The sequence below is a fragment of the Gossypium hirsutum genome, chromosome D11 (assembly GCF_007990345.1).
Source record: "Gossypium hirsutum isolate 1008001.06 chromosome D11, Gossypium_hirsutum_v2.1, whole genome shotgun sequence".
NCBI lineage: Eukaryota > Viridiplantae > Streptophyta > Magnoliopsida > Malvales > Malvaceae > Gossypium > Gossypium hirsutum.
This window is the reverse complement of record NC_053447.1, coordinates 25,152,003-25,174,325: the sequence shown is the minus strand read 5'-3', so window position 1 is coordinate 25,174,325 and position 22,323 is coordinate 25,152,003. Positions and strand designations below refer to the sequence as shown.

General features: G+C 32.3%; 2 protein-coding genes and 1 non-coding gene across 3 annotated transcripts; 1 reads left to right on the top strand and 2 right to left on the bottom strand.

The window, feature by feature from the left end:
• Positions 1-3,868: 3,868 nt before the first annotated feature.
• On the bottom strand, positions 3,869-4,751 carry LOC107913243 (protein RALF-like 34). Its single transcript, XM_016841767.2, has one exon. The coding sequence runs from the start codon at positions 4,527-4,529 to the stop codon at positions 4,125-4,127; it is 405 nt and encodes a 134-aa protein (XP_016697256.1). The 5' UTR covers positions 4,530-4,751; the 3' UTR covers positions 3,869-4,124.
• On the bottom strand, positions 4,747-4,820 carry TRNAR-UCU (transfer RNA arginine (anticodon UCU)). Its single transcript has one exon. It is a non-coding gene; the product is annotated as a tRNA-Arg (tRNA).
• A 15,017-nt stretch (positions 4,821-19,837) lies between these two features.
• On the top strand, positions 19,838-20,982 carry LOC107911381 (transcription factor HEC2). Its single transcript, XM_016839222.2, has one exon. It carries the CDS (start codon positions 20,064-20,066, stop codon positions 20,865-20,867), a length of 804 nt encoding a protein of 267 aa, XP_016694711.1. The 5' UTR covers positions 19,838-20,063; the 3' UTR covers positions 20,868-20,982.
• The last annotated feature ends 1,341 nt before the right edge of the window (positions 20,983-22,323 follow it).

Here is a 22,323-nt window from a genome sequence, read left to right as displayed (position 1 = left end):
ATTTAATTTTTTTACAATTTAGTCCTTATTACTCAAAATTTACAATTCATTCTACAATTTAATCCCTTTTCATTTCTAACTTAAAAATCTATCTATTTAATCCCTAATACTAAAATTATTCAATGTTAACAACACTTAAAAATTCAATAATTGCTAAAATTTCGACATGGTTCGGGTAGTACTTAACACCGGGATTCCAAAATATAAAGATTAAAAGAAAAGGGGACTAAATTGACTAACCAATTGAACTTAAAACTTTGAAACTTTGAAACTCTTAAGTAGTGCGTTCTTCTTTCTGTTTCGTTTTGCTTTTGTCTTTCTTTATTTCTTTTATTACTATAATATATATTTACTTAAATATTAAGTGAAACATATTATAATATATATTTTGTAACTTTAATTTATTAATAATATATATAATAATTTTACAATTTATGTCGCCTCATTAAATAATAATGGCATGATTGCTTCTTTAGCCCCTTTAATTATTTTTTAATCTATAATGGCATAATGGCATATTGTCTCTCTCTTTTTTTACTACATGACAATTTTTAATTGGTTATTAAAAAAAACTTAATGGTTTGACTAACGATAGCGGTAGTTTGGGGAAAAATTAGTTTAGATTCCACTTGTAGGGGTGAGCATTTTATCGAATTGAGTCGAATCGAGTGAAAAAATTTCGAGTTCACAAGTCCTATTTTATCATCTTAACTCAATTTAAAATTTTTTCGAATCGAGTCAAGTCGAATCAAGTTAAATTAAAAAAATTAAACATGTCAAATAAAAATATTGTTATAGTATAACTAATTACATGTTAGAACATATAAATTTGAAACTATATATATTTGAATTTTTTTCAAAGAAAAAAAAAAGATACTTGAGTATGATCTATTTGAAGAATTAGTTAGGTCCAAAAATATGATTTTAGAAAATTTTTAAAATTTTAACTTTTTTTTATATTTTTTTAGAATTTTTATAATTTTTTAAAAATATAAATTTTAAATTTTTTATAAATATTTTTAAATTTAAAAATTATTTTAAAAATCTGAAAATTATTTTGAGTTTTTTTTTGTAATTTTTGTTGAGAGAAACAAATTTGCTTGTTTTCAAAATGATAGGGAGCAAAAGGGTATTTATAACAATCTGTTATTCGAATTATTCGAGTTATTTGAATTGTGAAATTCAACTCGACTTGAACTCAAAACTTGAACCGAGTTATTTGAGTTGACTCGAATAATTCGAATAAATCAAAATTCGATTTTATTTTATATTTTTTGAATTAAATCGAGTTTTGCTCACCCCTATCCACTTGTGACCAAAAAAATATGTAGGTGCCAAAATGAGAAAAATGACATAGTTTAGTTACCAATTTATGAGTTAAATTTTTTTTTTAAAAGCAGACTTAAGGGTGAAAGTAACAACTTAGGGGAAAAAATAGTTTAGGTAGGAAGGTAAAAAAAGAGAGTATAATTTAAATAGGAATTTGTGAATTTATTTTTGAAGAAAAGGAAAGTGAAATACTCGAATCTTGTATTGTGATATTAAGAAGGAATTGTGAGGGTTAGAAAACCCCATCAAGCATCTAATTTGTTTTGTTCAAAGCAGAATTATTATTGCATGCATTTGACTGTATTTTTTAAAGTGTTTTCTTTCGCATATTTATTTTTAGTTCTAAAAACTTTTAAACAACACATAAATCCCTTCTCTTTTAAACATACGTAGTTTTTTTTTCTAATAAACATTTTTTATTAGATTATTTAATACATTGTTAGTGGAATTTTTAGATTTAAGGAATAAATATTTTTATTAAATTATATATTTAATACATTTTTAATGAAATTTTTAGATTTAACGAGTAAAGTTAGAGGTTGATAAGTATACCTATAGACGTATAGTAAAATATTTAAATAAAAAAATACATGTTAAAATTTTAAATTTAATTATAAAATAAAAAAATACATTATTAACTTCTAATATTACTAGAATTACATGTACTTAAAAGTTTAGGAATATAGTTTTCGAATTATATCGTATCAATATGCACCAATGTGTAGTGTTTGATAATTGTTGTATAAACAAATGAAATCAAATATAAACAATATAATTATTTTTAAATGCCTGAAAATATTCAAAGTAAAATCCATAACAGCAAATTTTCAGTTAATGTAAAATTCCATATAGTTAGTAATTTCATTTAAATAATTACTTTTTTCTTTACATAAAAAAACAAAATCATCACATGTGCCAATGAAGCCTTGGTTTATTTGGATTCTCTGAATCCTATCTTGTTTAGGAGTTTTAGTCTAGTTTGTAGCAATTCTTAATATGTTTGTGCTGTAATAGTTTAATACTTTGGGGTTACCCGAACTTATATTTGTACTTGTTGCACTTTAAAAAATACTGAGAAGTGTATTCCACACCACACCTTTTTTTCTCCTTAAAATAAGACACTAGTATGCTACATTTGGTAAGATTGTTATTTTTTTATGTATGTTTGCCCATGACTTATTTTTAGAAAAGAGAAGAAATATTTTTTTGTTTATTTTGGAGATATCTTATTTTTTACAATAATTTTTATTCATTATTCTAATTTTAAGTCTGAGGTTGTACTAATTATCATTTATTTCATGTCTAACTATTACCGTACATATGTAATAAATATTTTTTTTTCTTCAATTTGTGGTTAGGGTTAAGATATCAGTTTTATGAGGCCCAAAACCAATATGTATCCTACTCCTGGAGCGGGCCTTAGTTCATTCTTTTGACTTGATGTCCTTTAGTTGATGGGTTGATGCCGAATAATCTCACAAACAAATGCTATCCCTATAATTATACCAATGGTGGAGCCTAGCAGAGGCCAAAGGGTCATGGTCCCAAGGTTTAAATTCTTTTACAATTTAGTTCTTTGTTGATATAGTATAGTCGTCCCAAAAATATAAGTAGATCTCCCTAAAGTTTAATATTTTTGTAATTTCTCTCTCTATACATATACTATAACCCTCTCAAAACTTGGTTGTTTATATATTTAAATCGATTGTTATGTAATACATCTAACTTTAACTTAACCTCCCTCAATATTAACATCCCCGCTCCGCCATGGGTTTACCACCCATTTTTTACTATGTACTTAATTGGTAGCAAATACCACTCTCAAGTTTCAACTTCCTTACTTGATTTGATCAATGGAAATTTCCTGACCCTCCTTTCTTTTAGCAAACTTTAAACACCTATGCCAATTCTCATCCCCTCGAGATTCGTCCAAGCCCCATGGCCATGGATGGCACTTAAATTTGTCTCAGTAAGTTGTTGGAAAGTGGCTGGGACAGCTTCGGCTACTTATTATCTTATTATTATCCTACCACATTGAAGAAAAGAAAAAGTTTTCATCTATTAAATTATTAAATTATTAATAAATTTATATTTTGATTTAAAAGTTATAAAATAATTATTTAATTATTCGAAAGTTTATCATTTTCTTTTTAAAGAAACTCTAAGTGACGATTTAATATCGGTACAGTAGATCAGTACTCATTAACAAGTAAAAGAATATATCTTAGATTTAAGTTAATCTAAGCATCAGTATTGAAATTGAAGAAGAAAACTATTTAGATTTTAATTTACAGATTTATCACGTTCATAAAAAAAATTAAACCGTAAAAGAGAAAGTGGGTAAAAACTTTTGATTAATACAAATGGTGACAAAGAAAAATATATAACAACGATTTTAAATAATAAAAATTATCGAATTATTTAATAATTATTTAAAATTAAGGCGGAAAATTTTGGTGACTAGTTCACCTTTTCAAGCTGCGGCGTTTGTTGCAGCACGCAACAGCAGGATTCAGGTCTTCAAGCATTTACAGGTAAGTTGATGAGATCACATATATGATATAAAATAGCGACTGCCAATGAACACCCCCGCCCTTCCAGACCAAAACTATACATATAATAAAAACTACCATAATCATAAAGTAGTTTAACCTTATGACACATGATGCTCTTCAAATACTAAACGAAGGGCAAAAAGAAGCCCCAAATCCCAAAACACTCAAATCTTCCACATTTCGCAAAATAATGATTAACTAATACAAACCCAGATTCTAAAAAGGGCTAAATTTAAAACCTCATCTCCTGCAGCGAGTGATCCTGGAACATCCCCTGGTATAAGGATGAACAGGGCCATGAGCCTTGAAACAGTTGTGAGTATAATAAGACCTGCCTGACCTTGGTGGACATGGGATTCTGTTAGCCGAAAGCGCCCCATACGAAATGTAATACCTCATTCTCTTCCACCACAACAAAGATCTACCACTATACCCATTTTCAACTTCATCATCTACCTCCTCATCGCCTTCTTCATTGTCGTGTAAGTCACCCTGAAACGACATTGAAAGTGGCCATTCGAAAGCATCTCTCACCAGCTTCAACCTTGTGTCTTCAACTTGAGCTTCGGTTTTCGAGATCGAGACGGCAATGTGAGTGAGGAAAAGGGGCAAAAGAAGCTTGCTGAGAACCGAAGAAGAAGCCATTGTTGGTAAACAGCTAACAAGTTGCAGAGGTGAAGGAGCTTTCAAACTTTTCAAGTCTGGTAATGAAAAAGTAGGCTAATGGGACAAGGGGGTCACGTGGAGCAGAGAGGTGATTTGGTTCTAGCTGTGCGTCATCAATGCACACCATTTAAAGCTCTGCCACCATCTTGGTCTCACCGAAAAGAAAGAGAAAGAGAATTGGAGAAAAAATAATGAACACACCCAGTGGGACTCGAACCCACAATCGCTTGATTAGAAGTCAGAGCGCCTTATCCATTAAGCCATGGGTGCTCTTGAGTGGAAATTTTCTTTTACAAATTAATAACTTGCTAATCAAACTTTGAGTCTATTGACCAATTAATTCATTTACAAATGTTTGATTTTTATTATTACATAATATTATTCTATAACATGTTTAATTTCTTTTTTTTAATGAACAAATGAATTTTATTATTATTAAAAAAAAGACAGTTTCCAAATAATAAAGGAAAGCTGTAAAGTACGTTAGAAAACTGAAACGTTTTAATGCTAAACAAAAGCAACCCAACCAAAACAAATGACATGAAACCTACTTTCAAACCATCTGAAAAAAAAATAGATAAGCCTATATGAATCACTATTATCCCTTGAAGATGAACAAATTTCAGAGACTGCCTGTAGATAATCGACGAGCGGTATGACCTAATCTGGCAGATCCATCCACCACCAATCTTTTTCCACCGCAATAGCAGCGGAAAAAGGCATTCCTTGTGTCAGATAAATCGATACTCCTCTCTTTATGCCCTCTATAGCTAATAGATGTGCTACTCTGTTCTCCTGTTTCGGTGCATGTCCGAAAAAACAACTTTGATAACTTTCACTGAGCGATATTGAGCTCCTTATGTACGCACTGATTCGTATCTGTCTTCCCTGATTGCATGAAGCTTTTTCACTATAGTAAGCGTGTCCCCCTCAATCTCCTCCTCCAAAAATCCCATTACCAGGTCCATCTAAACCGCATGAAAGCATTCAAGAGCCTCCGCAGCGAATGCCAAAAATATGTGGTCATTCATTATCATTCTGGAACCCAACACCACACCATTTGAATTTTAATCACAATTACCGTGCATGACCTCTTGGAATGATTTTGAAAAGTAACATCAAAATAAATATTCACACAAGGACTTTCCGACAACCTCCATCGTTCAGTCTCCACCCTCTGAACATGTAATTTCTGGTTGATTCCATCTAACTCCTGCACATATGTAATGATAAAGTGGGCTGTGTCGAAAGGTGTCTATCTATCTCCTTCATGAACTGCTTTAATCCTACCTGTCCATATAGTCTAAATTACACAAGCCACTATCCTACACTGGTAAATGGAATTATTCAAGAAAATATATGCCAACCATTCCTTGTATTCTAACTCGGATACTGCTTGGGGCCAAATGGTATTTAACATCTGCCATATTTCCTTTACAATGGAGTAATCACGAAAAACATGCTCTAAGTTTTCAACTCCATTAGAGTATCTAAGACAATTAGCTAAACCAACCAATCTTATGTAGTGTAAGTTCTTAAAAGCAGGAAGGAAATTCTGGAAAAATCTCCAATTTGTAATCTTTATTTTAGCTAGTAGATTAATGAGCCAAAGTTTTTTTTGTAAAAAAGTGTATAAGTATTTTGGTTGTAATTAGGCATAGGCGTGTGAATACTTTGTAAAAGTAGTTTGTATCCACTTTGCACAGAATACTCACCTGAAGCTTCGCCTCGTCATACAAGTTTATCATCATGTGGAACTCATGTAAGGGAATGCATATAATTCTTTCTGCTTCATCAGCATGAAATGTATTATTAATCAAATCCTCTTTCCAAAGTCTTGTATTTGAGTAAAATAGACCAGTAACCAATCATATGTGTGAGTTACTAACATTATTTTGGATCCTCAAATCTGTAGACCCTGGCACCCAAGCTTTAGCCTAGACCAAGATTTGAGTCATTGTTCCAACTCGTCAACACTTATCAATTTGAAGGTGCCCATTTGTAGCCCAAATACTTTTCCAGGTATGTAAAGGGTGATATCCTAAACTTGCTCATAAGAAATTTAAATTTGGGTAATACTTAGCTTTCAATGTACGAGACAATAAAGAATTTAGACAACAAAGTAGTCGCCACCCTTGCTTAGCAAGTAATGCCAAAATAAATTTTGACAAACACCTAAAACCCTTGCTGCCGTTCTCTTTAAGATCACATAATTGAGTCTATTCACACGAATGAATCCCACGCTTGCCATGATGCTTCTGCCACCAAAATTTACTAATAATATGCTTCATCTCCAAACAAAGAGAATCATGAGCAAAAAAATGACATCGAGTAAGTTGGGATAGCCTACAAAATAGCTTTGATAAAGACTTTCTTACCACCATTCTCTTGTTACATTTTGACCTATCCATGTTAATCATTTTTAATCACTTGGTAATTATGTAAGGTTATATTAATTGGGTTATCCTTATGACAAGGTTAGTACAATGTTTTCCATTTGAAATTAGTACAATGTTTTCCATTTGAAATTACTAAGAACGCTTATGCGTATGACCTATCTATACTATCGCAAGACTCTCGAGAGTATGAAATTAGTGTATACTGTTAGAATCCCTAAGATTAAGGACAAAATACTTGCTTTAGTCCTAGGAGTTACCTTGTATAGTAGGATCTAATATTAATCTCTAATTCTTAGGAAGTTACTGATTTTTAGTACTGATTTTTAGGGATTGTTTTCTTATTTGTACTTAGTTCTCCCTATAAAGTCTATAACCTAATTAAAAATAAAATAACAATATTCTTTTTAAGGTTTGTTCATGGTATCAGCGCCTTAAGGTTTTTTCCTAGCATCTCTAATCTCATTCCAAACATCCCTCATCTTTAATTTCTTTTGTATTCTGTTTTATTCCTTCCCATGAGTGAATGATTCCAAATAGCAATAAGGAACTCCTCAAGGGGAACCTTAATTCCTTTATTATAATCACTAACCATCGACTAGATGGAAAAAATTTATTATAGTGGTCCCAATCGGTCATCATGGTGAACCGTGGTCGTGGAAAACTAGGATATATTAATGGAGACATCCCATGACCAGCTACAATAGACCCAACTTATGGCACTTGGGAACTCAACAACTCGATCGTAATGGCTTGGTTAATTAATTCAATGGAAGGCCATATTAGTTGCACCTACCTTTTCTTCAAAATTGTAAAAGATATGTGGGATGCAATCAAAGAAAACTACTCGAATCTTGGAAATGCCTCCCAAGTATTTGAGATCAAACTGAAATTGAAAGATATCTGACACGGTACACGTGAAGTACCTCAGTACTACAATGATTTGAAAATTTTGTGGCAGGAACTGGACATGTACTATGAGGCAGACTGGAGAAAAGGCGAGGAACACACCAAGTTTACGACTCATCTCAACAAGGAACGTCTTTATGAGTTTCTGACAGGACTAAACTGAGAACTTGATGAGGTCCGTGGTCGAATTCTGGGTAGAATCTCCCTGCCAACCATTGGTGAAGCATTTGCAAAAGTTAGAAGAGAAGAGAAGCATCGACTTGTCATGATAGGGGATATAAAGGAACCTAAACCTGTGACAACTGCTAGTGATCGTCCCACTGAAAACTCGACCTTTATCTCTAGAGACCCACAACAACAAAATCCCCGTGTTAGGAATGATTCAGGCTCAACCAGGCCATCCTGCAACCACTGCAACCATGTAGGACATACAAAGGAAAAATACTTCAAACTACATAGCTATCTTGGAAAAAATCAGAAGGACAATAAGGCTGTACTAGTATCCTCTAACACCTCTACTGATACAGATAAAGCTCTTAATGTTCGCCTAACCAAAAATCAACTTGAGGCTCTCCATAAGATACTAGGCACTACCATTGCTCATGGATCCCTAGCCACTCAAGGTATTGCCCTCAACAGTATTTTCAAATCTAACAACCAATCATCTTGGATACTCGATTCGGGTGCCTCTGATCACATGATAGGTAACTCTACCTTGTTTTGCACCTATACCACCTGTCATAATTAGTCCCGAATTCGCATTGCTGATGGCTCTTACTCACCTGTGGCTACTATTGGAAATATACAATTAACAAATAATTTTTTTCTTGATGAAGTGTTACATGTTCCAAACCTGTCCTGCAATTTACTTTCAATCAGTAAACTAACTAAGGATGAAAGTGTCCTTGTTGAATTTCTGCAACTGGTTGTGTAGTACATGAACAGAAATAGAGGAGGATGATTGGAACTGCTAAAGTTGATGGTGGTCTCTATATTTGGAATAAAGACAGTGGACAAGAAGGGTTGGCTCTATCTACTTCCAAGGAAGACACAATTATGTTATGGCACCGTAGACTAGGACATCTGTACTTTTTATTTGAAGAAACACCTTCCGCTGTTATTTAGAAATAAAAGTATTGATTCCTTGAAACGTGAAATATGTCAACTATCCAAACACACCCGTGTACCATACCCATTGAAACCCAATAACTAGTCTCAACTATTCTCTTTAATTCATAGTGACTTATGGGGAGCCAATAGAGTAAAAAATATTACTGGGGCTAGGTGGTTCATAACTTTCATTGATGACCACACTAGGATTTGTTGGGTGTACCTTCTCAAAAAAAATCAGAAACACCTAAAGTTTTCCAAAACTTTCATTCAATGATTGGAACCCAGTTCGACTCTACCATACATACTCTCCATACTGACAATGGGAGAGAATATTTTAATTTTGTCCTTAGTCCTTATCTTGCTGAACAAGGCATCATACACCAAAGTTCTTGTCCTGACACCCCTCAACAAAACGAGATTTTTGAGAGAAAAAATTGTCATCTCCTTGCTGTGGCTTGAGCACTAATGTTCACCATGGGGGTTCCAAAATATATGTGGGGAGAAGCTGTCCTAACAATCTGTTATCTCATAAATCGACTACCATCAAAGGTTTTAAATTTCTAAACACCTATAAATATTCTTCAAAAGGCTTTTCCTTTATTTCGTGTGCCCAATCTTCTAACCAAAATCTTTAGGTGCAAAGCTTTTGTCCACAATTACCAACCAAATCAATCCAAACTTGATCCTCGAGCCCACACTTATGCTTTCATTGGCTATTCTCCAACACAAAAAGGCTATAAGTGTTATTCACCTACCTTACACCGAATGTTTCTCTCGAGATGTTACCTTTTTTGAGAATGAACCATCCTTTATAGCAGCTCATCTTCAGGAGGACACTCTCAATGAAGATGAGACTCTTAATACCCTCCTCATTATACCTCTTGATCCTACCTCCATTACCAAGCCTATAAATCAGGATGTTATTGTAGTTCTAGATTTAGACAGTGGTTCCCCTATGCAGCAAGAAATAGGCATGATCAATGAGCAGCAGCCACCTGATCTAGAACTACGGGTATAGCAAGAACAGGCTCTAAAATTATGGGTTTATTCTCGACGACAGCATCCTCCTGAAACTGAGACAGCAATGCCAAGTTCATCCCCAACCGAGAACTTGTAACAGTCCAATTTTGACCCTAATCGGACAGAGTGGTTTTGGGACCACAAATCTGAGTCAAAAAAATATTTTAATATTATTTAGAGAGTTTATTATGTGTGAATTTTATTGTGTGAAATTTCCATGTTTAAATTTTATCGTTTGAATGACCGATTAAAGAAAATGACTTAATCGTGTAAAATTAAAAATTTAAGGGTCAATCATCAAAGCACCTAATTGTTGTTGTCTTTTAAAAATGGGGGATTTAAATGAAAATTGGGCCATTTAGATGATAGTGGGTGGCAATGGTCAACATTGCCCTTGTATTATATGTTTTATAATTAAATTAAATAAGGTTAAAATAGTAAACCAAATATATATATGTTATTATATGTTAAATAAAACAAAAAGAAAATAAATTCATCATCATCTTTCTATTGCCGAATTTGAAACAAGAAAAAAAAAATAAAACCTAGCTAGGTTTGGCCATTAATGAGCTCAAATTAAGGTTAGTTCTTTGTTCGGTTTTTAATAATTTTTACGTTTTTGAGATCGTTGCTTTGAATACTATCCGACCCATGTTTGAATTTTTAATTTTGATGAATATTTTGAGTTGTACCATTGATGAACATTTGTGTTATGTGATGTTTGATGATGAATAATGAAAGATACATTTTAGATTAATATGTTTTGTATTGGAAGTTTTGGTGAAATTGAGTAATTAGAGTTAAATTGTGAAATTAAATTTTTGAGGGATTAAAATGTGAAATAAATGAAATGTGAGGACTTGTATGAACAATAGGTACATTCGGCCGTTGTATGTTGTGAACAAATTTTGTGTATTTTGTGTTTTATCCAATAGGGACTAAATTGTAAAAAGTGTAAATGTTAGGGGAAAAATGGTAATTTACCAATTTATGTGTTTTTGAATTAAATTGAATGTAATTATATTTAAACTAGCTTATTTTTAATATAATTAGATCAAGAACCGAAGAAATTAGAGTTGGATCGGGGAAAAACTAAAGTTGTCGATTAATCGTCTGGTTTCGACTTTTCAACGTACGAGGTAAGTCCATTAGCAATTTGAGGTTATTAAATCAGTATATATGCATGAATATCTATTGTATTTTGATGAGCTAAAATTGAAAGTATATGGATTGAATTTGGTTTAAGTATGAATGATATATATATGTATCATGTATGAAAAAATATATATGTATAAATACTTGTTTTTAATCAAAGGTATTTATATATATAATATATATGTATACATAAGGTCCGAATATATATAAGCATATACATGTATAAACCCTTGGACTTGGTTAAAGGTATGAATGTGTATATATATGTACACGTGAGTTGTAATATATATGTATACTCATGAATAAGTCTTGAATATATTTAAAGGTATGAATCTTATGTATGTATATGTAATTTCGAATATGTGTGTATATACATGTACAAATTTTTGTATTGAATTAAATGTATGAAATTGTTAGCTTAGATTTTCTATAAGGTATTAGAATGTATGATATATATTTTCTTTGAATTGATTTTTTTAATGTTATGAATATATATATGTATTTAAGTGATTCGATTAGTAAATGTATATTACTTAAGGTATGATAAAAGTTAAATGATAAGATTTTAATAGTAGAATTTAATTTATTAAGTTATATGTATATATATATGTGAGTGTACGGATGTATAATTAAATTATTTAGCTGAATTTGGTATTTGATCTTTATATATCTATGTGGTTTAAAAAAATAGTTTATAAATTATTGAGCTAAATTTTATGTATGGACAGTATATACAAATATAGTTCGAACATGAGTAACAACTTCTGTGAATTGAGATTTTCAGGCTCAGTGCCTATCAGGTTTATTGTCAGTGAAATAATTCAGACTTTATGTCTAGCAGGCTTGATGCAGGTGAAATTATTCAGACTATAAGTCTAACAGGCTTAATGCCGGTGATACATTTCGGACAATAAGTCTAGCAGGCTAAAATCCGGTGTACCGAATCAGGTTTTAAAACCTAGCAGGCTAAGTGCCGGTGAATCTGTTTAAATTATGTGAGAATATGCAATTGATATATCTATGATTTTGATTATATGGAATTGATGAATACATAAACGTTCGACCTATTTTTCAGTTACATGTGTTTGATGAGTATACAAATGTTCAGTCATATGATTTTGGTTATATTAAATTGATGAGCATATATATTCAGTCTAAGCAATTATTAAATATATATATGTGCATTCGGTATATGCATATATTAAATATATATGCAATAGGTATATGCATTTGCTAAGCAATTGATAAATATATATTCGGCAAATGCATTCAATAAGTATATATATACATGTTTGGTTAAATGCATTTGGTTATAATGTTTATTTAGTATATATATATATGATCGGTTATATGCATATGATGTATCTGTATACATATATTCAGAGGTATGCATTTGACAGGTATATATATATTTGATTATAAATAAAATGGTTTAAGGACATCAAATGCTAATATAATAATTATTTGTGTTATTTACGATTTCAGTGAATTTGATTTGGAAATTATATGACTTATATATATATTTTTTAGTTATGCTATAGACTTACTAAGCTTTATAAGCTTACTTTGTTCGTTACCTCTCTCTGTTTTATAGACTTTAGATCAAGCTTCAAGCTCGGGGATCGTCAGCAAGTTCATCACCCTATCTATTATCTCGGTATTTAAAATATTTAAATTCTAACTATGGCATGTATAGACTAGATAAATGTTTTGAAGGTCGTATTTTGTTGTATTGTATATGATTATTATAGCCATACTAAAATGGTTTATTTTCTTATGGATTTGCTAGTTTGCAATGTTTTTATTAGTTAGATTTTAATGTCTTTGTTTATTAGAAATGGTTAGAAGAGAGAAGTTTAAAATTTTGCATTTTGTTTTATAATAGACCAAGCTTATTATATATATATAATATATGCATTGATTTTGAGATGGTTGTGTTTGTTCAGTAATGCCTCGTAACCCTAATTCGGCGACGGATATGGGTTAGAGGTGTTACAGAACTTTTCTGAAATAGAAGTCTCACCTCTATCGCCATCTATCTATCTTTCAATTGTTGTTAGAAAGGGCACAAGAAGCTGCACTCAACACCCTATTTCTATGTTTGTGTCCTATAGAAACTTATCTAAGTCTTATAGAGCTTTTGTGTCTAATGTTGATTCTATGAAAACACCAAAAATATAAAAGAGGCTATTGAATCTGCTAAGTGGAGAAAAGCTGTGATGGGAGAAATGAGGGCTTTCAAGGCAAATGAAACTTGGGAAGTCTCGGATCTACCTAGTGGGAAGAAGACTGTAGGATGCAAATGGATCTTTACCATAAAGTTTAAACCTGATGCCAACATTGATCGACACAAAGCTCGGCTCGTCGCTAAGGGTTTCACCCAAACCTATGGCCTAGACTACGACGAGACGTTTGCACCGGTTGCCAAGCTAAACACCATTCGAGTTCTTCTATCCCTAGCTGTCAACATGAACTGGCCTTTGACTCACTTGGATGTAAAAAATGCATTCCTCAATAGAGAGTTAAATGAGGAAGTGTACATGGATTTCCCACCCGAGTTTGAAGAAAGCAATGGCCAAGTATGCAAGTTGAAAAAGTCCTTATATGGGTTGAAGCAGTCTCCAAGGGCATGGTTCAGCCGATTTGCCAAGGCTATGATCAGTAGGAGCTACACCCAAGGACAGACAGATCATACCATGTTTTACAAGCATTCAAAAGGTGGGAAATGTTGTATTCTCATTGTTTATGTAGATGATATAATATTAACTGGGGATGATTCAAGCGAAATAGAAGTCTAAAAGAATTTCTTAGTGCTGAATTCGAACTTAATGACTCAGGGAACCTTCAGTACTTCCTTGGAATAGAAGTAGCAAGGTCTAAAACAGGGATTGGCATCTCCCAAAAAAAGTATATTCTTGATCTATTATCTAAAGTTGGGATGTTGGGGTGTAAACCAGCCGAAACTCCCATGGAATTTAATCTCAAATTGGGAACTGATAAAGATGGAGAAGAAGTCGACAGGGGAAGATATCAACGCCTGGTAGGAAGACTCATCTACCTATCTCACAGCCATCCAGGCATAGCATTTGGTGTGAGTGTTATCAGCCAATACATGCATGCCCTAAGAGAGAAGCACTTGGAAGCTGCTTACAGAATTTTAAGATATCTAAAGGGGGCCCCTTATAAAGGCCTACACTACAAAAAAATTGCCAGCAGAAGTGTGGAAATTTACATTGATGCAGACTGGGCAGGGTCTGTTAATGATAGACGTTCTACAAGTGGTTATTGTAGCTATGTGTGGGGAAATTTTGTGACGTCGAGAAGCAAAAAGCATTCTGTTGTAGCACGTAGCAGTGCAGAGGCAGAGTATCGAGCACTATCCCATGGCATATGCGAAGGAATATTGATACAACGACTAATGGTAGAACTAAAAGTGCTCTACACTAAACCTATAAAGATTTATTGTGACAACCAAGCAACTGTCAGCATAGCTCATAACCCTGTTCACCACGATCGCACCAAACATGTAGAAATAGATCGCCACTTCATCAAGGAAAAAATTGACTCAGGAGAAGTGTGCATCACCTACCTACCTACCAAGCAACAAGTTGCAGACATGCTAACTAAAAGCTTGAACAGGAACATGTTCGAGGAACTCATTGGCAAGCTGAGTTTAATAAATATCTACACACCAGCTTGTGGGGGAGTGTTAGAATCCCTAAGATTAAGGACATAATACTTGCCTTAGTCCTAAGAGTTACCTTGTATAGTAGGATCTAATATTAATCTCTAATTCTTAGGAAGTTATTGGTTTTTAGGGATTATTTCTTTATTTGTACTTAGTTCTCCCTATAAAGTTTGTAACCTAATTAAAAATAAAATAAGAATATTCTTTCTAAGGTTTGTTCATATACTAGTTTCATAAGCTACTTAGTATTTTGAAATATTGGGAATTGAATCTTCAGTTGGAGGCTCATTTAATAAACCTTTAATTTTGAGTTGTATGAAATATTTATCAAGCATACATGCACTTAATTAACTTAATTTTAGCCATTTGTGGAAGTGTATGATATTCATTTTGGGAAGACTTCACATGATTTTATTAACTGTCTTCAATGACCATGGAATTAGAGTAAGTTAGGATGTGATTGTGGTTGATAATATATGCCTTGATTTGATCTTTTGTGGAAATTTTATGTTGGTATTGGTTAAAAGTGATTTGGAGTGTGCTTGAGGTGTTTTCTATGTGAATTTTGGGTCCACTGCATTACGGGTTCGGTGCCTTTACTTCATATATTTGAACTTTGCAAGCTAGTGGCAAAAAAATTAGTCCCAGGGATCCAAGTTCCGATACACTTATTTAAGTATCGAACCTTAGGAAGTAAATAGCTAAAAAGCTACAGTACTTTTGGCCCAGGTGTATCCATGTACCAATAACCTGCCTAAAGGCATTGGAACATGGAGCCTAGGTATTAGTATTGATACTTAGCCCATAGATAGTGCCCCTGCACTGTTTTGGAAATTTTGAACTCGTCAAACCTTGTTTTGGGTCCCAAACACCTCCAATCACCCATTAATTGTTCCTAAATGATTTCAACTTGGTGTTCAAACATTTAAATTGATTTTATCTTATTTTATTTGTACAATTTTATTAAAAATTTATGAAGTTTTAAATCTTAAATATTTTTAAGATTATCACTTTAATGGTGCTCTAGTGACATCATCAATCCATATCAATCGACGGGATAAGTAAAGTGTGTTACATTCTTACCCAACAATATTGATATCTTATTTTTCCTATAAGTTGTTGGTTTTCTCCATTTGTTATTACTTACCATCATGTTTTTTCTTTCTTACTTTTTTCATTCCAAAAACTTTAAAGCTCGTCATTTATCATCATCTTTTTCCTTTCTTAAAATATAAAAAATAAAAAATTGATAATTATTTGTGATATAATTTCACAGAATCTAAATTGAAAATTTTAAAATTTACCTAAATTTTGTATTTTATGCATTTAATTCCTAATCAAGTTTATAAATCAATTATAAAGACTTCATTTCTTGTGATTAATTGATTCCATTTAGATAGGCCCATTCTTAACATTTTTGGGATCTTAAGCAAAACAATAAAATGGGGTTTTAGGTTCCTTAAATTGGTAAAAAAGAATTTTGGGCCTTTAAAAGCTAAAAGTTTTTTTTTGGGCCCTTAAAAGTTGGTGAAAGTTTTTTTGGGCCCTCAAAAATTGAAAAACAACATTTTAGATCCTTTTCAGCCTTATGCCCAAATGACCCCAGGGCCCGGACCTGCATTTAATTTATAAAAAATCTTCTATTTCTCTTCTTTTCTTTCTTTGCACAACCCTAGCTACAGTCGTAAGTCACTACTGTCCATGGCCTTATCCAGCTAATCTGGACACCGGACCGAAGCCCCTTCTCATCTTATAGTTTGGATCTCTATAAAACGACGTGAAAACTAGAAATCTTCAAATGAAAACCCTAATTAAACTACTCCGATCAACCTATGATTTCAATATGTTTATCTTCTCGCATGTGGTTACCTTGGTGTTGTTAGAGTTGAAGTTCGATTCTAGCAAAACAAAGGTGATGTTTGAGTCGGAAACAAACTTCACTCCAATGTGTTTAGATGGATGACATAAGGAGGTGGTAGGGTTTGAAGAGCTTTTAGATTTTTTTATAGAAAAGAATATTTCTATGAATATGTTAAAGTGTATAAATGCCAATTGTAAAATAAAAAGACATTGTAGCGTTTTTGTACATTAAATATAATATAGTTTATAGATGCATGTATACAATTATACATGAATGTATTCATTAGTTTATTTCATAAAGTGAATACTTAAAAATATACATTAAAATAATCCTCTCTCACTAACTTTTAATCCTTACTTTTTTTTCTAAATAATACAAAATGACTCATTGTTATTTTTTATATATCCAAATTTGTTAAAATTTCTTATATCATTATAATTTAATTACTGAAGATATAATAGTTATTTAAAAAAAATGTTAAGTTTTTCATAGAAAATTTAATTTATATATTTAATTTATCCTTTAAACATATAATTTAATGTTTAAAATTCAGAAATAAAATAAAATATAAAAAATATCCTAAAGATTAATAATATTAAATTTAATATTTGTCATAAGGTTAAAATATTCCTACAGTCCTTGTACTTTTCAAAAATTAGGAATTTAGTCCCTGTACTTGTATTTCCAGAAATTTACTCCATCTACTTTTTAGATTTCAAAATTCAAATCTAATTATTAATACTATTAATTATTTTTTTTGTTAAATTTAGGTTAATTACAACATCTTTTTTTAATTACATGCCTACCAACTACCAAGTGAGTAGTTTTTTTATTTCCAAATGTCACAAAAAAATTAACAGTGTTAACAGTTGGATCTGATCAGTTTTGAAATCTGAAAAGTAGAGAGACTAAATTTCTAATTTTCGAAAAGTGCAAGGACTACAAACACATTTTAACCTTATCATAAATATAAATATAATTTAATTATTATAAAGATGCTTTTTTATCTTGATATTTAAATTTCTTATCATAAAAAAATCATTATAATTTAATTAAATTTTGTTTAAATTTTACTTTAATTATTTGATTATTAAATTTAAAAATTATCATCAAGTATGTATTATTTATTTTAAATTTTAGATAACTAGATATATAAATTTATTTATTTTTAAAATTAAAAAAATGTAGTATAAAATTATTTTAAATAATAGTATTTCAATTTCTTCATTTTGATTACTTTCTTTTTTTTTTCTTTAGTCTTTTAAAATATTTGAAATATTAACTTAAAAATAAATTATATTTTGATTAATAAATACAGTTACATGTATAATGTTAGATGTTTGAAAAACTCATACAAATGAACGGTATATACATCAAAGCAATATGTCTCCTTCATTAATATATATCAGCTCATCAACACCTTAAGAATCATGTAACAGATCATGACAACCGGTGCGATAAGCTCAATCATTTCATTGAGCATGCATGACTATCTTATCTCTTCTTGTGGTCCTTCCGATTTATTTTTATATATATAAATATATATTATCATTTTATCTTTAGATTCCTTTTCACTATGCAAGAATAGCTAAGCTAGTAATAAAGAAATCCTCAAGAACTTGCCATTTTAGTCCAGTTTCAATTGGATGTGTGATATTAAATCTTGACCTAATGTTTTCAGTAAATTAAGTTGGACCGCCAGGCCCTGAGTTGGCTCTTTGGCAGAGATGAATCAATACTGCATTTATGAATGGGTTACTACTGTTTTATAGTGCTTGTAGGAGCCTGGAAATTTGGAGGCACCGACCCCCCCCCTCCTACTTCGACTCCAAATTTAATGGGAACCTAAAAAGTTCTCCTTGTGTTGCCTTTGTTTCTGTATGAGTGCATTAAAAAGATGGAAGGTTCTCTTTCTTGAATGATCGATGCATGTACTGTTAATGCCAATCCACCAAGGTCAAAGCTTTACAATCTGATAAAATTTGAATTTCCATTGCGGCTTTTGTTTTGTTCATTTCAGAAAGCTGTGTAAAAAAGAGACATCTTTTGGTGAACATCGAAAAATATCAGTGAAATGAAACCAAAAAACAAAACCCAGTAGGCTCAGGAAAATGGGACCACTTTCGGAAAATTGTGATTATCTGCTCTGTACTTATTTCTTGAATAACAAGTTGTAATCAAAATACTGTTTTTCTACTAGAAATCAATTTCTTTTAATTATCTTTTCAACTCGGTCCCTGGGTGATTTTCTGATATGGTTCCACGAATATTGAATAAAGTTAGAGGAAAAATGTTGGGTCTGAGAGCCCCCCATGTGCATTTCACTACTTGTCATGCTTCTCATTTTAAACTACATAAATCTTGACACATTATATTTATACATCCAAATTTCAGAGTAGAGTTGAGTATGAAGCAAACCATGTTAGTTAATTTTCATGTCACTAAAAATTTTCTTCACATATGGTGTCCTTTGTGTGACATTTTATTTCCCCCGAGTGGATGAAAACTGAAAAGGGCAGGCTGAGGAATGCCAAGCAGTAGCAGTTAGCAACAAAAGAAAATAAATTTCACCCGAAAGGAGAATTTGCGTACTTGCAGTGGAGGTCTGCATCACCGTCACCTTCTAATCCACCTTAAAAAGCGTGCCAAACAGACCCAAACTGTATCTACTGCCACTGCTAATATAATATTATATAAATTGAGATATTGACCTCTCAACCCCACTTCACAGTTACCGGAATCTTTATCCGGTGCCGGAGTCGGGCAACTTCTGAGAAATGTCATGTGACTGTGGGGTTTCATGGTCTTCTTTGGACAAAGTAAAAATAAATAAATTAAGGCAAAAAAGCATGCAAAGCAAGCTCTTTCTTTCTGTACTCAAAGGGTCAGTGTATAGAAATAAAGTGGTTCATGCATCTTATTTGAGAAAATTCCTTCAATCCAAGCCATTGAATTTGTGGGCCAAAACGCATGGCTATTCTGATGTTTTACACGTGTTGTCAGCTTTGAACCTTTAAGGTTCACTATATAGATCGGATGGTTGATAGGGTCAGCGATTGGAGTTAGTCCCACATAATGGGCGGTCACTATCTAACATCAAATAATCAAATCATAAATGAGGTTTGGCTGAGAGTGGAGTTTCCTATATCATCTTTGCATGAAATTTCTCTTTTTTTAAAGAAAAAATGGTCACGAGTTGCTATATAAAGGCCTTTCCACTTCTTTGTTGGACATTGGTGGGTACACTTTTTAATCTCATCTCCTTATCTCTCTGCACATATCTCCGATTAAAAACCCTAATTCTATAAAAAGCCATTATATATCTTCAGCTCCTTCCCATCCCTCTGCCATTCCGTCTTTCAGTAGATTCAATGGATGTTGACATGGTGAAATCCTCAACAGAAGATGATCACATGGATGTGATGACAATGATGATGCAAATGGAAGAAAAGCTTCCCGATTTTTGTGAGCCTGCTTTCCATACTTCTCCCACGTTATTGCCACCTGAAACCCATTTCTCCAATGGGACTTCAAGCACCACCATCCTTCCCACACTACCTGTTTACCCCAACCCCAATGTTTCTTCCATTAATACGTTCATGACCTTGCCTTTTGGCAATGGCAGCAACCCAGTTCAAGAACCCATTACTCCACCTCTTCAACCCCATAATATATGCAGTAGCAACAGCAAGTTCAAATACCCAACTCCTTTCAACAATGCAAATCCATACCCTTCTTCAGTAGATAAGAAGAACTCTATGGCAGCAATGAGGGAGATGATATTCCGTATAGCAGCAATGCAACCTATCCATATAGACCCAGAATCCATCAAGCCTCCAAAAAGAAGAAACGTTAAGATCTCAAAGGATCCTCAGAGCGTGGCCGCCAGGCATAGAAGAGAACGGATAAGCGAGAGGATAAGGATTCTGCAGAGGCTTGTTCCAGGAGGCACCAAAATGGATACAGCTTCAATGTTGGACGAGGCGATTCATTATGTCAAATTTTTGAAGAAACAAGTGCAGTCTTTGGAACAAGCTGCCGTTAACAGGCCGATGGGAGTTGGGATTCCAAGTGCAACAATGGCTAACATGGGCTACTCTAATTCCCTGGTTAAAGCTTGCCAGCCATCTCATCACCATCATCAAGCCGTGGGCAATATGCAGATGCTTAGATAAAAGATAGAGTTTAGAGTTTTATTGGTTCCTGTAATGGGTAGCCATGATTATGTCTTTGGTTTACTTGTACAGTGTGAAATTTACTTGTTACTATTAATGCCACAGAGAATTTCAACTTATGCGTTCATTATCAGATTAAACTTCTGAATATATTCTTTATATCTCTATTGCAGCCACCCCATTCAACCCCGAGAAAAATACCATTTAAAACTTAATTTTATCTGCAAAATGATGAGATAAGTCTAAGAATCATTAACTAGGAATTTGATTAGCAAATTGAAAGAAACTATTGTCATCCTTTGACAGTTTCCCGGGGATCGGAAACTCTAACATTAATATAAGGTAATGTCGGTGATTGGGGAGAATATATTAGCATTTTAACTTTCAAACTCAATGTTTCTCATCCATGCATGGATTTTCCTTTCCTTTTTTAGCGATACGTGGCTTTCAATGGCATATGTCTAACCATCATATTCTGAACTTTACGTGATATTTGCATCCATTTCAGTTTTGGTTTTCTTGGAGTTCAACATTTTAGTTTTTCCTCAAGTTCAATTTATTTTTGGAAAATATCTTCTACCAGCTGAAATGCAGATAACCAGTATATTGTATTGTTTCTACATGCTATATCATGTATGAATAATAAAATAAAATCTCCAGTGAATAAAAATATTATATAATTTTTTAGGAGGATCTTAGATAAAATTAAAGTTGGGTTAGGCTGTTTCTTACAATTAATGTTTTATAACGATTCAACAGTTGAATTTATCAATATGATTATACTTGTCATACATGTAAAATTTTGAATTGATCTAATATTTCTATCATATCGGTCTAAAATATTACATATATTAATATTTATTAAAAGATTAATTTTTTTTTACATAAAATAACTAGTTAGAAATTTTTAGTTTATATCAAATTTGACTGCATGACCTATATGAATAAAATATAAAATATGATGGTTGAAACGTTAAAATATTAATTATACAAAGAGACACGAAAGGGCGTAAAATTACCGAATAAAAAAAACTTTGAAACTTACCGAATAATGTTCAAAAGCCGTAAAACAAAATCATTTTGTTCAATAAAGTCCAAAATTTCAAAAAACATGAAATTATTATGGAAAAAAGAGAATCGATATGAGTTTGTTGTATATTTTGGCTTATTTTATGCAATTCTAGGCTCGAGTATTGGTACCTAAAGCCCGAGTATCGATATCTTTTAAGTTGGGTATTAGAACCCAAACTAATTAAAGTAATGATACTATTGAAAACAGTAGCCAAGTTTTTGAAACAGGGGACACAATGGCCCCCAAGTAATCGATACTTGAGCTCGACTATTAATACAAACCCTTGGAGTATCGATACTCCTCAAACAATAGCTTACTTTTTCAAAATTTGGTGCCAAGCATCCATACCTTGCTTCAAGTATCAATACTTCTACTCAAGTATAG